Below are 15,991 nucleotides of genomic sequence, written 5' to 3'. Positions count from 1 at the left end.
GGCACTTTCTAAAACAAGATCTAACTGGAGGTGCCTGAACGCCCCTCCCCTAGGGCTCTGCACCCTGGGTTCTGCTGGGGGTCCCTGCCCCCATTTCCTGCTGCTCGTGGATTTGCTTCCCTCCCCCCACCCAAAGCCAGGAAAGACCTCCCCACTCGGCTCCCAAAAGCAAGGCCGGCGTGCCCTCTGGTGGCAGATGGCTGCGCGCATGCGCGCACACACACACACACACACACACACACACACACACACACACTTGCATACACACGGATATACATGACTACACATACACGTGGACACACATACACATACACACACACAACACACACACGTGTCCCTGTGTCTCTGAGATGGTTTGTTTCCCTGCGGTGTCTTCTGAAGGCAGCTGCCCAGGATGGTCCCGTGTGGAGTGTGTGATTCGATCCTTTGGAGAAGTGACTTCATGCTGCAGTCACACGACAGCAGTTTCTAGGGGTTACCACTTTCCGTCCTCTCTTCTCTGGCTAAACCCCTGCCTTTGCTGTCAGCCTCTGTCCTCTTGCATTTCCACTCTGGCTCCATGGAGTGGTGGCTGGTCCTGGAGGGCAAGGTGGGGACATAAGAGTTGATGGCTCTGGTCGTGTCTGTTCCACTGAGGTCCTCCCTCCACCCCCCCCAGCCCTGGTCTCCTTCCCTCCCAACAGGTGGCAGTCACATGACGGTGACGCCTCAGCGAGCAGGACCTTCAATCTTGCAGACAGGTGACAGGCAGCCCCTCAGGGGTGACATCTGGGTGCAGGAAGGGCCTGAAATGCCGCCTTGCCCGATCCTGGAAAGACACTGCTGAGGTTCCCTGCAGCTTAGATTTCCTAGTCAGTCCTGGGAAGGAGGAGATAATCAGATTTGTAAAGAACAAAAGAAACTAGGGTGAGAAAAGTAAAAAGTTTCCAAAGGGAGACAGCCTGCAGCTTTGTCAGAAAATCTGATTTCATCCCACACCCTTCCTCTGGGAGGAGACTGACGTGACACGTGACACGTGACACAGGCCCCACCCAGGGGCGTGGCCTGCAGCTGCGAGCACTGCATCCACTCACCCCTCCCCCAGGGCGTGGGGACCTGGGGTTTGGACTTGGTCTGCCAGCCGGTCCCTGCAGTGTCCTAGCAGATGCAGAGCCCTGAGCACACAAGCACTTGACGGACAGAAGGAAGGGATGCCTCTTTCTGCCGGGTCCTGAGACAGAAGCCTAGGAGCGGGGACCCTTGCTGTGAGCACTGCCATGATGTCAGGGCCCCAGCTGGCACCTCCACCCGCCGCTGCTTTGCTGGGCGGCACTAGGGAGATGACGTAAACACGTCCCTGCACACTCGCTCAGTGGCTGGTGTGACTGCCCGGCATCAGCCAGGCACAGGGCCCGGCCCCATCTCACAGACGGCAACACTGAGTCCGGCGAGGGCTGGGGCTTGTCCAGCGGCTTGTCATGTAGCGGGCCACTGCCCTGCAGTGCCTTGCAGCCCCTCTTCTCACACCTGGCAGCTCGGGGAGCCCGATCCTCTCATCTTCTCCAGGTAATAGGTCCCCTTCAAGGGACAACCCAGGCGTGCACTGAGGAGCTGTGTCCTGCCCCTCTGAGAGGCTCCTGACACCTGCCTCCTTGGGGACAGGCCTGTAGGACGACAGCCAGAGTGAGGTAATGAGGGAGGAGGGGCCCAGGAGGCAACGCCCCCCCCCCGCAGCATGCCGGCCATGGCGTTAGGCGTGGCGGGACATGTGAGCACTGCTACAGCCACTCAGCTCAGCTGTTGTCACTGCAAAAGCAGTCGAAGCTGATGTGTAAATGAACAGACGTGGCCATGTGCCAATAAAACTTTATTTACACAAATAAGCAGTGGTGGGCAGATTTGGCCCATTGTGCACACTCGTTGGCTCATGTGACACCCCTCACAGCTCCCTCGGGGACTGCCAGCTGCCCACAAGTGTCCTTATCAGGCACCCAGGCACCTCAGTGGATGGGCTTGCCCATCCTCAGAATCTCTGTTGTCACCACAGTCATTTGGGAACACTCAGAGCACATTCACTGAGCATCTGCTTCATGCTGGACACTGAATTCAACGCTGGGGACACGCTGGTAAACAGACAGCCATGGCCTCCAGAGCCCAGCTCAGTGAGGGACACGGCCAGCAGTGAAATACTGGCACAATAACTATAAAATCGGAACTGTGACATGAGCTGTGCGTGCAGACTAGGCCAGTCAGAGAGCAGGTGATGGGGAACTGGCTTCTCCGGAATGTCGGGAGAATTTCGTGAGAAAGGGGCATTTGAGCGAATTTCTGGAAGAAAGGTCAGCATTCACTAGAGGAGAAGGAAACGCACTCCACAGATGGAAGGGTGTGTGCAAAGGCCAGTGGTGCGAGGCAGTGTAAGGAACGGCCACCTCTGCTGACTCCGGTGTCTGCACGGGTGGACCCCTGGCGAGGGCCAGGTGGTCAAGGGCTAGGAGGCCCGTCAGCGCCTGGTGGAATTCACTCTTCCCGTCAAGCTTTGCCCTTAAACGCTCACGGCTGCATCCGACTGCTAACCGCTCCTTCCAGACTGTGTTCAGACAGAAAGCGTGCTCCTGTGTGTCTGCAAGGAAAGGGGACAGGGCTGGTCTCGTCCTCTACTGTTTGAACTTCTGACCTGCAGTTGAGCTGGACACTGAAAACGCTAAAGAAACGAGGTCCTTCCAGACTCGTGTCTGTGGGATTGTCTTCTCTTTGTAGACTGTGTGTCTCTGGTTTTCCAAACCAGATGCAGCGCCATGCTCTCCCGGGCCCCCTACTCTCCTCCTTCCCGTGTTGGCACCAAATGTGCTCTGTGCTTCTCAAAGGCAGGGCCGCAGAGATGAGAGCACAGCCGGACTGTTCACCACCCTCCAGGTCTTCTGCGCAGAGCTCGGCGCGAGCCCTGCGGCCAGCACAACACCCGCAGGCGTGGGCCCCCGCTGCAGCTAACGCCGTCCCGGGGGCTGTGTTGCTTTGATGAAAAGTATAAACAGCCTGTAAAGTAAAGCCCAGACTGATGCACTGTTCTTCCCCAACTCATTCCCTTCTAGAAAGTTCAGCAGTACACAGTCATTGTTCAGGCCACAGACATGGAGGGAAACCTTAACTATGGCCTCTCGAACACGGCCACAGCCATCATCATGGTGACAGACGTGAATGACAACCCGCCAGAATTCACCTCGAGCACTGTGAGTACCTGGAACCCCATGGGGCCCGTGGCTGCGGCTGTCGTTTGCTTCTGTCCTTGCTGCCGACAGGTAGAGGAGCTGGGCAGACACAGGCGTCATCGCAGAGGCCCTGGCAGTGGGAGGCCCATGCCAGCATGACGCCTGTCTGGTACGTGCGGTAGGAGAGGGGCCGGAGGCTGCACCCAGGAGCTGGCCTTTGGGGGTGGGGGGGCGGGCTGTGCCCCAATGTGGCACCGTGACGCCGACATTCAGCAGTTGTTGGTGCCTTCAGAGCTCCCGGGACAGAGAAAAGTGCAAAGTCTTTCTGAATCCAGAGGAATTGACTGGTGACATTGGGCCCTGGTGAGAGGCTGATATCTCAGCCAGTTTTGGAGGCATGCATGTATCTGTGGGGGTGGACCAGTGGGGGTGGCTCAGATGGCCCAGAGCAGGCCTGCAGCCGGCCCTCTGTGGCCTTGTGTCAGCAGAGAGGGAAATAGGGTGTGGAGTTCACTGTGCGTTCTTCCCGTGGCGCATGGCTGGCGGGTTGCGACTGGGCCCCATACCAGGCTGGACCTAAGTGACCAAGCACTCACAGTAGATGTCCATTCTGGGTCTAGAGCCCACGAGTCGCAGAGACAATCTGCCCTCTCCCAGGGGATGCCCTAGGAGTGAGCTGTGGAGTCACAGCCACAAGTCACGGGTCACATAGCTCCTGTCTGCAGAACGCCCCTTCCTGTGACGTCCTCACGGCTCACTCAGTGCCCAACACATTTGATGAGACCCTTCAGTGCCACCCAGCCATCTTCAGCGGCACTGGCCTTTGCTCTGTCCCCACTCGCCAACACCCTCCCCATGACTCCCCAGCCCTCGGCAAGCAGTGCTGAGTCCCTGAGCCGTCTTTTCAGGCCCCGCAAGCGGATCCTGACATAATGGGGACATGCATCCACCCTCGGGTGCCCATGCAGCAATGAGGCAGGTGAGGAGGCTGGTACGGACGGGCAGGGGGGTGTCAGCGAGGGCTCGAAGAGCAGAGCTGGGAGCTTGAGGCTGCCCTGATCATCTCAGGTCACCTTCTCGGAGCCTCCCCGTCTTGGGGCCAGGCCACTGGGGGGCCACGTGGCTGAGGATGTCAGAGCAGTGACAGTAACGATAACTAGCGCCCAGGCCCCCGCCAGGCCCTCCCCACGGCTTGCCCGTCAGCCTCAATCCTCACCAGCCCCATGAGGGGCAGGACAAGTGACGGGAGGGCGCCAAAGCTCCAAGAGGCTAAGTCCTTCGCCCAAAGCCATGCAGCCTGTAAGTGGGAACAGCCGGATGAGACCCCAGGCCTTGTGCTGTCATTACGCAGCTAAGGGAGGGGCAACGGGAGGCGGCAGAGAGGTGGGGGGACGGACAGGAGACCCCTTCTTCTCCTGGTGGGCCACTCCCCTTGCTGTGAAGGCGTCGCAGGCCGAGCCCCTCCAGCACCCCCTCATCCTGCTTCCCCACGCCCCAGCACCTCTTCTGCCCCCCACCCCGTGTCTCCATCTCAAAGCACAGAGTCCCCAATCCCACACCCCTCATCCTGCTTGCCTGCACCCCTCTGGCCCCCCACATCCCCACGTCCTCAAACCCCGGAATCCCCACATCCCATGTCCCGCATCCCCAAATCCAAGGCTCTGGGCCTGGCTGGACCAGGCGATGGAGGGGGGGCGTCCCCGGGGGCGGGGCTGTGGCCTCGGCCGTGGGGACACAGCGCCATCTGGTGGGCAAATGGCAGCTCGCCCGAGGAGGGAGCGGTCAGGCTCCTGCCCGCTGGTGAGGGTGCATGGCTTCCCCTTGGCCCGTGGACAATGGCCCAGGGGCCCAGCGTCTCCGGGAGTTTGGTCATGGGGGGAGCAGCTCCCTAGGGATCCTTGGAGAATAATGACGCCCAGGCCCCAAAACCCCAGTGGGCCTCGCCCGCACCTGGCCGGGCAGACTCAGCTATCCATCCTCCTTCCACCTGCGCCACCTTGTGCGACAGGGACAGGAGCACACAACTGTCTCTTGGACAGGCCAGTCCCATGCTGGTGCGTGACCTGGGCACTCAGGTGGGCACCAGTTACCCCACTCTGCAGAGCGGGAAACCTGTCTGCGGCGGCCTCATACTGAGCAGCCGAGCCACGCATCTGGCATCATCCATGGCATCGTGGGGCCGCAGGTGGGCAGCCCACAGTGCTCAGAACCCATCTGCCCACTCAGGGGTCTCGGCCGGTCCAGGGAAGGTGCCCAGGTGCGAGGACCCCATTCCCAGGGACACACCCAGTTGTGGGGGTGTGACGGCCCTGTGGACCCTGGTGTTGAGGGGAACCCCTCACTCTCAGGCTCTAGCCCAGCCGCGGGGCTTTGCCTGCTCTCTGGTGGGGCTCACTGTTCTCCCCGAATCCTCCTCTGTGCTAATGGGACCTTCCCCTGGGAGCCAGGCGGCTTTCTGGGCAGAGCAGGATAGGTCTCACAGGCCCTCACTCCGTGTGAAATCCGCCCTGCCTCTGGGGTGGGGCACGTTTGAATTCTGGATTACCGTCTAGGCAACCAAGTCCGTGCCAGCTCTGTTAAAATTCCTTCCCCAAATGTCAGTCTTTGCATCCCGTGGGGCAGCAGAGATGCTGTCTCTGTGCCCGAAAACCTGAGAAATAAAATTGAAATCTCGTTATGGCTGGAAGAAAGTTAATACGAAAATCCTAACCCAGCTTTACCAGCTTAGGCTCTTCTTATTAAACTTGCATGAATTAGAACAGACTCTTCGAATAAACTTCACCCCAAAGTCTGGAAAGAAGCAGACTCGGGGACACATAGTTCTCCCCATGCCCATGATTCTCAGAGGACGAGATCACAGCGGCGATGGCACACATGGGGCGTGGTGGCCCCTCAAACGTCGGCTGAGGTGGGGTCTCTCAAGTGACGACACCCAGAACCCACCCCAGTAGTTTAAGCAGAGAGACGAGCTGCCAGAGCACGTGAGGGCCGGGGCGTCACCAGGCAGGGACCTCGGCTCCTGTTCCTGACGCTGAACCGGGCGCTGCCACCTGCCTGCTGCCACTACAGGCGCCAAAGCACAAGGCCAGCACAAACGGTCTCCCTGTCCACCTCACTCATGATGGGGGAGCCAGCTATACGCGCACCTCCAGCCCCTCCAGGCCGTTGGGGGACCACTTCGGAGGTCTGCAGAGCCCCCACTCCCCAGGAGCTCCCAGCTCCACTTCTGCCCACTCCCATCACCCAATGTCCAGTGGGGGGCTATCACCCCACACTTCCGTTCCTCCCGAGAGCTCCAGGAACAAGGGGGGAGGTACAAGACTGTGCTAGGTGTGTGGTTATCTTGGGAGGTACAAGGCTCGGCTGCGAAGTCAGAGCCGTAAACATGCCTGAATGCTGAGGGACGAGTGGCTGGCTCCCAAAACGCTCCACCGGCCACCCGGACCTTTGATACTTACTCGGGGAGTCGGGGGAGGTTAGATCTGGAGCAAGCAGAGGTCCAGGGCTGCCGCCACTAGTGCACGGGAAGGCACTTCTATGGCACAAAGTGATGCCGTGTTGGTTCCAGGCATATTTGGGCTGCAGTGTACGTGGGCACAATGCCAGCGGTCATCTCACTGTAATGTTGAGGTACTGTGCCGCAGCCAGAGCTGGTGGCAGGGAGTCTGCGGTGCTCGGGCGCCTCTGGCTGACGTCAGGTGGTGCAAAGGATTCTGGGAAGACGAGGGCTGAGCTGAGCTGTGCTGCCTCTGGATTCCTTCCTTCCCTTCCTGCAACCCCCACAGTGACAAGGCCGAGGGGGTCAACCTTCTGGGCCAGGGCCCCCCGGCACCATGCCCAGCACTTGAGGTACCCCAGGGTCCTAACCTCTCTCTGCAATGTCCTCATCTGTAAGTGGGATTAAGAATGGGGTCGCCCTGAGGAACGGGTGAGACAATGCCTGGGCTGTGCCTGGCCTGGCCCCCAGCACACAGTGCACATGGGGTGATCATTTTGGGGGACACACCACTGTGAATACAACCAGCAATCGCTAAGTATTTGTACAGATTTTGTGTCCCGGTTTTGTGGCTCAGAAGCACACTCCACAGTGGCAGGACTGGCCACGCAGTTTGCAGGGCCCAGGGCCACAAAGTATGAAGAATTTCAAGGCAGTGACAGCGACCGTTAAATCCAGCTCAGGGCCCTTCTGAGCTGGGCCACAAGTACACAGGCCTCATTCCTGTGCAGCCACCCTGAGCAGTGAGCCTCACTTGGTAGGAATGGCTCGGGTTTCTTTCTTCATCCAACACACTCACACACACACACACACACACACACACGCCACCTTTCCCTGCAGGTAACTACTGCTGTCATGTGAACCACACTTACTGATGGGCATGGCTTGCAGCCCTCATTGTTCTGGGACAGGTTTGGTCACCTGGCCGTCTGCAGCGCTGACCCCACCCCAAGCCTGTGACGGGACCACCAGCAGGGCAAGCCCGGAAAGGGTGCTCCTCCAGGAGCCTGTGCGGCTGCCACACCACTGCTCTTTGCTGTCTTGCCAGCGCACCCTGCCGTCTCCCGCACGTCTCAGGTGTTCGCATCAGTCCTCTGCGGACATGGAAAGGCCTCCGGGGATTTAGGAAAGAGGCCTGGTGTACACGTGTGCGTGTGCACACAGGGGTGTGCGTGTGCGAGCAGCCAAGGCATAGTTTGGATGCGGATGTGTGCAGATGAGGCCCTCAGGCCTGCTGGGCCGCAGTGGAGGAGCCAGAGGCCTCTTGACATGCCACCACGAGCACGGGAGCAGCTAGGGGGCCGCCCCCGGGTCGTAGGGAACCTCTCCCGACCTCTCCCTTCTTCCACAGCGTTCGTAACATTCTCTTTCTCTCACTTTGCAGTACGCAGGGGAAGTCCCCGAAAACCGGGTGGAGACGGTGGTCGCAAACCTCACCGTGATGGACCGAGACCAGCCACACTCACCAAACTGGAACGCCGTCTACCGCATCATCAGCGGGGACCCCTCGGGACACTTCAGCATCCGCACGGACCCTGTCACCAACGAGGGCAGGGTCACCGTGGTGAAGGTGGGTGCGCTGCTCACGTCCTGCCAGCCATCTCTGGTTGTGCCCCAGACACATAGCCCAGGACCAACTCAGCAGAAGTGATACTTGGGTTACGGGCACACCATCCCTCACATCCGAGGACCAAGGACTGGACTCAACCTGCTAGTGGCAGAGGACCTGGTCATGTGACCTCCAGAGCCGGCAGCCTGACCTGCCACCCCCCCACCCCTAAGCTACTCTCCATCCCCTCCCTGAAGGCCATTTCTTCTTTCATCTATTAGTGGGTCAGTCGGGGTCCCTCCCACCAGCCCTGCAGTTTAAGAGTGGGTTCCAGAGCGTGGCCAGCTGTGCCCGCTCCAGCCCCGCCCACACCGCCCGCAGCTGCTGGGCTGACTCCCCTCACAGTGCAGACCCAGCCCCTCACCTTTGAGTGAAGGGTCACTGCCATGTGTGGGGGAGGCAGCCCAATCCAGACCCGGCGAGCAGATCCCACCACTAATTGAAACTGTCAGAGCAAATTACCTATCCATTTCCCCATTACAAATGTGTTTTATTTTATCTGCCTTTCATTGGCTGGAATAGTCTTTCCGGAAGGCATCCGCACTCAGACCGGTGACCATTTGTAATGCATGACGTGCAGAATCATTCCATGTCCTCCAGGGACACGAGCCAATAAACATGGCAGAAAGATCACTCCTTTAGTGGCTTGTTCATAAACAAAACCGCCACAATTTTATGAGACAGTAAATTTAAATGGAGTAGCCCCCATCCCCAGCCAACTCCCAGAGGGCCGTGGGGGTCAGGTGGGTGCCGTGTGTGTGGAGATGCCCGGAGCCGAGGGGCGGAGGAATCAAGCTGGCACCTGGGAAGGGTTGGCGGTCTCTGGCCCAAGTCCTTGGTTGGATGTTTCAGGGGAGGGGCGCCAGGTGATTCTGCATTGGGCACCTCAACAGACTGGCGGCCGGCTTGGGCTACCGAGGGTCCTATCAGGGTGACAGCTGTGGGTACGCGGCCCCTCCTACAATCACACACCTGAGCACAGTGCTGGGCGATGGACAGTGGTGACTGATGGGCAAGGAGGATGTCAGTCTGCCTCCCTACGTCCCCCAGGGACCTGTGGGGTACGACCGACCCCCTCTGGCTCCAGGCCCTGTGCAGAAACACCAGGGGTCCCACATCTGGCTGTGAGGATAAGGGTGCCTCAGGGTCACCCAGGGGATGGTGAGGGCTTCAGCACCGGAGCCTGACGTGCGCCTCCAGCCCCTCCTGGGGGAGCGTCATGCTGTCGGGAGCCAGTGCCTCAGCTGTTTCCACGCCCCCTGGTGCCCTTTCGTGCCTAGTTGTCAAATCCCTTCTCTTCGTACTTAACACCTTAGTTAGTAGCAGTAGCGCGAAGGCAGGGGCAGGGGAAGGGGTACCCTGCGGGCGCTGGGGGGCCACCAGCAGCCAGGTGAAACCAGGAGAAAACTGTACACACAGCAGACCAACTCCTCTTAAACATAAATGTGTCAGACTATTTATCACGAATATTTCCAAACATACCGACAAGTGAGAGACAGTGTAAGCTCACCTACCACTTACACGTCACAGGCGCCCCGTTGCTTCATCTGTGCTTTTTGCTGACGAGTGCTTTTTAACTGCCAGCCCGCGTGACCCTTCACCCCTAAATGTCAGGATTTGTCATCCCCGAGGACACATAACCACTGTCCTCACCTCTGACAAAATTAACCATATTTCCTCCGTAGTGTCCAACGCGGGTCTATATTAATGTTCCTTAATTTCCCCCATGTTGCATTTGGTTGGAGCACCTGTCCACTCTCTCATAAGCCAGAATGTTGCACCCACCTTTGTCCTGCTGGGGACGCAGGAACCCTGGTCCGTGGACAGCCCCACGTGCTGCATTTGTCCAGTGGCTTCCTTACAGCACGTCTTGTCCCTCGTTGCCCCCCGTTTCCTGTAACCTGGGATTTACACCCGAAGTGTCCATCATGGGGAGGGGGCGCGTGTCTAGAGCTGAGTGACGTCAGGAAGGCCGTGGTGCTGGCTGTCCCATTCAAGGTCATCGAGGCCTGACGGGGGCTCAGGAGGTAACAGCCGGGTCCCTTCATCACAGAGCAGACACTTCCCCTCATGGGCAGCCCCATCTGCTGGTTTCATCGTCTGCTGATGGTCATTGTCCAAATTAATTTCTCCCGAGGGGGGCGTACAAAATGGTGCTTTGAAATTCCATCATTCCTTGGCTGGAATTCTTCTGTAAAAGGAGTTTTCCCTCATCAACAAGGGCCCTGCGACAGCTCTGAAACAGGGGTCTGCAGCAGTCACAACAAGATGCCCAGGTCCTGGTCCCCAGAACCTGTGAATGTGGAACATGTCACCTGACAGGGCAACGGGCACCTTGTAGGTGTGACTCAGTGAAGGGTCTTGAGATGGGAGATGACCCTGGTTATCTGGGTGAGCCCTAAATGGAGTCCCAGGGTCCTCGCAGGAGGGAAGCAGGAGGGGAGAGTCGGGTGACGCGAGGGTGAAGCATAGGTTGGGTACAGAGGGACTGGAAGGTGCTGGGCTGCTGCAGATGGAGGCGGGGCCGCGAGCACGGGCCTCTGGGAGCTGGAGAAGGAGGAAGCCGCCTGCCGTGGCCTCCGGGACAGTTCTGCCGACCCTTCACCTCAGCCCTGTGACACTGATTTTTTACTTCTGACCTCCAGGACTGTCAGATAACTGTGTGTGTTGTCAGAACAACTGTGTGTTGTTCTAAGCCACAAAACAGGAACACAGAAGCAACACAGAGTCTGGCACGAAAGGCTCCATGAGACCTTGCTTCTTGATGTGTAATCCGCAGAGGACAGTCGGGGCACTAACGGCCACGTGTGGTCAGCAGGTGGGGCCCACGGCTGCTGTAACACCACAGCCGTTCTTGTTCTCTCACAGCCCTGGAAGTCAGTGTCCAGAACCAGTCTCACTGGGCTGAAACCACGTTGTCGATGAGGCCGTGCCCCCCACCCCAGAGGCTGTGGGCTCCATGTGCTTGCTGTGCCAGGTGGCGGCCGTCCTGCCCCTTCACAGCCACCTGCCCTCACGGCCTTCTGCTGCGTCCCATATCCCTCTGTCTCCCTCCCACAAAGACCCTGGCACTGCACTTAGGGCCACCTGTGTCATTCAGGGTCACCTCCCACCTCTGGTCTATAACTTCGTCATGTCCGCAAAGTCCCTTTTCCCATGGACGGGGACAACTCGCAGGTTCCAGGGATGAGGGCCTGGACATATTTGGAGGATATGAATCGGCCAACCACAGTGATAAATTGTGTGTGTTTCATTTTCCCACTATCATTAAGAATGCATGGGTTTTTATCCATTCAGTGTGTCACGGTCAGCTGCAGTCGTTTGGCTTTGATCTTGGGCTAGTGTGTACGCCGTCATCCGGCCCCCTGGGTGCCCCCTCCTTCGGGCCCCACGGGTGCCCGCACAGCTCAGCCCCGGTCTCTCCCGCTCCAGGCTGTCGACTACGAGCTGAACAGAGCGTTCATGCTGACCGTGATGGTGTCCAACCAGGCGCCCCTGGCCAGCGGGATCCAAATGTCCTTCCAGTCCACAGCAGGGGTGACCATCTCGGTCACAGACGTCAACGAGGCCCCCTACTTCCCCTCGAACCACAAGCTGATACGCCTGGAGGAGGGTGTGCCCACCGGCACCGTGCTGACCACGTTTTCAGCAGTGGACCCCGACCGCTTCATGCAGCAGGCCGTGAGGTAGGCTGCTCTAGGGCCTTCCGAAGGGCTCCCCACATGTGAGCCCCCTGCTTTCCAGGCAGAAAGAGGAAACCGGAAACCAGAAAGTCCCAGTGGGGGCTCAGGCTGGCCCCGACTTGCAGTGCCTTCCAGGCGGGAACAATCAGACCCAGTCCTGGCACAGCCGGGGTCGCCCGCCTGCCTGACACAGGCAGTGGTCTCAGGCGCTCAGCAAACCATGGGCATTGTCCTGATTTGCACACGAGCAGGTGGGAGAGGCTTCAAGACGCAGAGAGGTCTGGTGTGCGGCTGGGTCCTGCTACAGACCTCACTCCACTAGCTGTACAACTTTGCAAGTCACTAACCTCTCTGTTCCTCAGTTTCCCCATGTGTGAATGGGGATGATGAGAGCATCTGCCCCCTGGGGTCCTTGTGAGGACACGTAGCCCCTCCACCTCGGTGACCATGAGCCACTGTTGTCACCGTCCCACTGTGGGAAGACACCGCACAGGGCTGGAGGGCAAGCCCCCTGCTGAACTCGGCACCTAGGCTGGTGCCTCAGGAGGGAGGTGCCCTGGAATGTGGCCGAAGGGGCTGGGGGCTCCGGGCAGCTGCGTCCTCCCCCAGTCCCTCACCTTACCTCCTACCTTCTCCCCCCGCAGATACTCAAAGCTGTCAGACCCGGCAAACTGGCTGCACATCAATGCCACCAATGGTCAGGTCACCACGGCGGCCATCCTCGACCGCGAGTCCCTCTACGTCAAAAACAACGTCTATGAGGCCACCTTCCTGGCAGCTGACAATGGTACACCCCACTCCGGGTGACTCAGGGGTCACGTGTGCCGTGGGCTCTGTGGCAGGGAGGCTGAGGGAGGCCGGCCAGCACCCAGAGGTCAGGGTAGGGTGGGGTGGCACGGTGCCAGATGCCCTGTGCTGAGCCGGCATCCTTCACTGCCCCTAGCAATTGCCCTGCCTGCATTTGGTCAAAATCTGTCTGACTTCCTGGCGTTCTAGTACCCATCCAGTCATTTGCATGACCACTCACCCCTGGGTGGCAGGGGCTCCCAGGACGGCAGCAGTCCGGCCGAGGTTGGTCCCAGCCTTGTCCTGGCTGAACAGCACAGCCTGAAGGGCTTCTCAGCTTCCCCACCTGTAAATGGAGGCAGTTCAGCCTCATCCGCATCTGAGCCAAGCAGCCCTTGCTGAGGATGCTGGGAACGGGGCCTGGCTCCAGTCAGCGTCATCACTGGTGCTCTCATCCCTGAGCCCTACTCTGCCAGCACGTTCATCAGTGAAGAGGACAGACGAAAGCCCGCTCCTTCACACGGCTGACACTCAGGAGGCCAGTGTACCCACTAGAACCCGGGTCAGCCGCTACTATGTACTACAGGAACGATAGCATAATATAATGTCAACACGATCGAGGTTCGTTGTCTCACACATAAAAGAAGGCTGGAGGCAGGCAGCCCCGGGTCAGACTTGAGAAACCAGGCTCATGCTGGCCACTCCCGTGTCCCTGGCGAGCTGCAGCAAGGTCCAGAATGACTGCTGGCGCTCCAGCCATCACAATCGTCTTCTGGCAAAGAGAAGGAGGAGCGGGGAGGGCAAGGGCACCCCCTGCCCTTCTGAGGACTTCACTCACAGCTCAAGAAGGCCAGTCATGGCTCAGAACTTAGTCACGAAGCCAAATCTCACTGCAAGGGATGCTGAGAAATGTAGTCCCTTGGTGAGGCAGTAATGATCCCAGATAAATTTGGGAGCTCCGGTCCTTTTAAGGAAGAAAGGGAAAATGGATATTGAGAGCCAACTCGGCAGTCTCTGCCGCAGGGAGACAGGTGACAAACAAGTCGACCAGATCATTTCAGGGAGGGAGAAGGACTGGAAGAAAACAAAGCAGGGGGATGGGAGTGAGTGAGCAGGGCCTGCAGCCGAGCTCTTGGCTCCGAGGAGCTGACTGTGGGGCCAAGACCTGCGGGATCAGGAGGAACAAGCCAGGGAAGATGGGGCGTGAGGCGGCGTCTCAGAGTTAGGAAACAGCACATGCAAAGGCCCCAAGGCAGGACGTGCCTGGTGGGTTCTGGCAGCAGTTGTGCCGCTCAAGTTCGCAAGGCTTCTTCCCTAGCAAGTGAAAGCTGGGACCTGGCAACCACCCCGCCAGCCTTCTTCCCGCCTCCCTGACCACGGGGTCCCTGCAGAGGGCCCGTGATGATGTGTCTTTCCTCAATATCCTGTCCTCCAGGAGCTCAAGCACTGAGATTAGATTAGAAAGTGACTTGAAGTGAATCCGTGCTGGAGCGGGGGGGCCCATGGAAGACACCCCACATGGGATGCAGGTCCCACGGGATTAATAGAATCCGTCTGCACTGCTGCCCATCGTGTGCTGTCATCTGCTTATCAAAGCAGTTCCCAAAGGCAGCACCAAGCCGCGAGTCCTTACATGTGTTTGGATGTGTTTACTGGCAGATGAAAGAGGCATGCTGTAGGATATATTCGCATTCCTCTGCCAAAAAGCGAGGCTGTGAGTGTGGGGGTCGGGAGCCACTATCAGGAGCCAGAATACTGCTGCCACCGCCCTGAAGGCCTGGCCGCCCCGCACATGTGCACATGTCCAGGGCACCAGCCTGGCTTGGGTGCAGGGGCCCCTGAGGAGTTCTGGGGCTCAGCAGAGCACCCGTCTGCTGGGGCGGGGAGGCCCTCCCTCCCAAACCCGTCCTGAGAGCCTCCTCCTGTCTTCCTAGCAGCAGACAATTCCTGTAATCATCCGTTTTGGTCATGAGCATCTGAGCGCAGGGCATGTGGCCCCTGGAGCCCTGGGGGGGGCGGGGGGCAGGACTATGCTGAGGACAGGCCCGGGCTTTGCCCCACGACCCCCGGGGCTCCCGGAGGGGCACAGGGTCCCGAGCGGCTCTGAGCTCAGGGCGCCGTCTCCCGCAGCTTCGCATGGCGGCGGCGTGAGTGCGGTGTGCACGCACCGCTGTGGGTCGTGTGCGGTTGAGTGTGCGTGGCCTCCCGCCGGCGGTGGCACAGGTTTGGGCTGCGGTGCAGGCTGTGGGGCTGTCCCGGGGGCTGTGGTCGTGGAGCATGAGGAGTGAGCCGTGGGTCACCCCGTGTCTGTCCCTCAGGGAGCCCCCCAGCCAGTGGCACAGGGACCCTGCAACTCTATCTCATCGACATCAATGACAACGCCCCTGAGCTGCTGCCCAAGGAGGCGCAGGTGTGCGAGAAGCCCAGCCTGACCGCCATCAACATCACCGCGGCCGACGCCGACATGGACCCCAACGTCGGCCCCTACGTCTTCGAGCTGCCCTTTGTCCCTGCCGCCGTGCGCAAGAACTGGACAATCACCCGCTTAAACGGTGAGCCGCCCCGGGCCCCAGGGCGATCGGACAGAGTCTGGGGTCCAGCCCCCCAGGGGCCCGCCGCCTGCGAAGAGTGGGCAGCACAGATGGAGGCCAGTCCCACGAGAGGGCTGTGCAGCCCTGTCCCCGCCCGAGCCCCGCCCAGCCAGCCAGCCCCGCCCAGCGTGCTCAGCCCCGCCCAGCCAGCCCCGCCCAGCGTGCTCAGCCCCGCCCAGCGTGCTCAGCCAGCCCCGCCCAGCCAGCCCCGCCCAGCGTGCTCAGCCCCGCCCAGCGTGCTCAGCCCCGCCCAGCCAGCCCCGCCCAGCGTGCTCAGCCCCGCCCAGCGTGCTCAGCCCCGCCCAGCGTGCTCAGCCCCGCCCAGCCAGCCCCGCCCAGCGTGCTCAGCCCCGCCCAGCCCAGGCCCTGAGGAGCCCGTGACCCAGGTCTTGCTGGTGTTGCCAGCACAGCCGCAGACACCCTGGTGGGGCTGTCCGGCCAATACATTTGCTGAGGGTGCTCTCCTAGACATGGACTTGTACAAAAGGGCACCCAAGTTCTGAAGCTTCGCCAGCTCAGTGAGGAGGCATCCAGAAAGGCTCCGCCAATTTCCAGCTGCGTGAAGTACCGGAGCTTGCTGGGCCCCAAGCCCTCACCAATGCTGGTGTCACTGTTTCCAAAGGCGTTGTTCCAATGTC

The 15,991-nt window shown here is 59.8% G+C and overlaps 1 protein-coding gene across 3 annotated transcripts in view; it reads left to right on the top strand.

The window, feature by feature from the left end:
* The window catches only part of CDH4 (cadherin 4), a 431,321-nt gene that overhangs the window by 407,655 nt on the left and 7,675 nt on the right, over nt 1-15,991 (top strand). For all 3 annotated transcript variants that reach the window (XM_081034128.1, XM_081034130.1, XM_081034129.1), the window contains 5 exons: nt 3,072-3,209; nt 8,069-8,254; nt 11,726-11,979; nt 12,621-12,763; nt 15,081-15,314. In XM_081034128.1, the coding sequence (XP_080890254.1) occupies nt 3,072-3,209; nt 8,069-8,254; nt 11,726-11,979; nt 12,621-12,763; nt 15,081-15,314 (955 nt within the window). The remainder of the gene's footprint in view (nt 1-3,071; nt 3,210-8,068; nt 8,255-11,725; nt 11,980-12,620; nt 12,764-15,080; nt 15,315-15,991) is intronic.

Source organism: Rhinolophus hipposideros (assembly GCF_964194185.1).
Source record: "Rhinolophus hipposideros genome assembly, chromosome: 22".
NCBI lineage: Eukaryota > Metazoa > Chordata > Mammalia > Chiroptera > Rhinolophidae > Rhinolophus > Rhinolophus hipposideros.
This window is presented reverse-complemented; position numbering and strand designations above follow the sequence as displayed.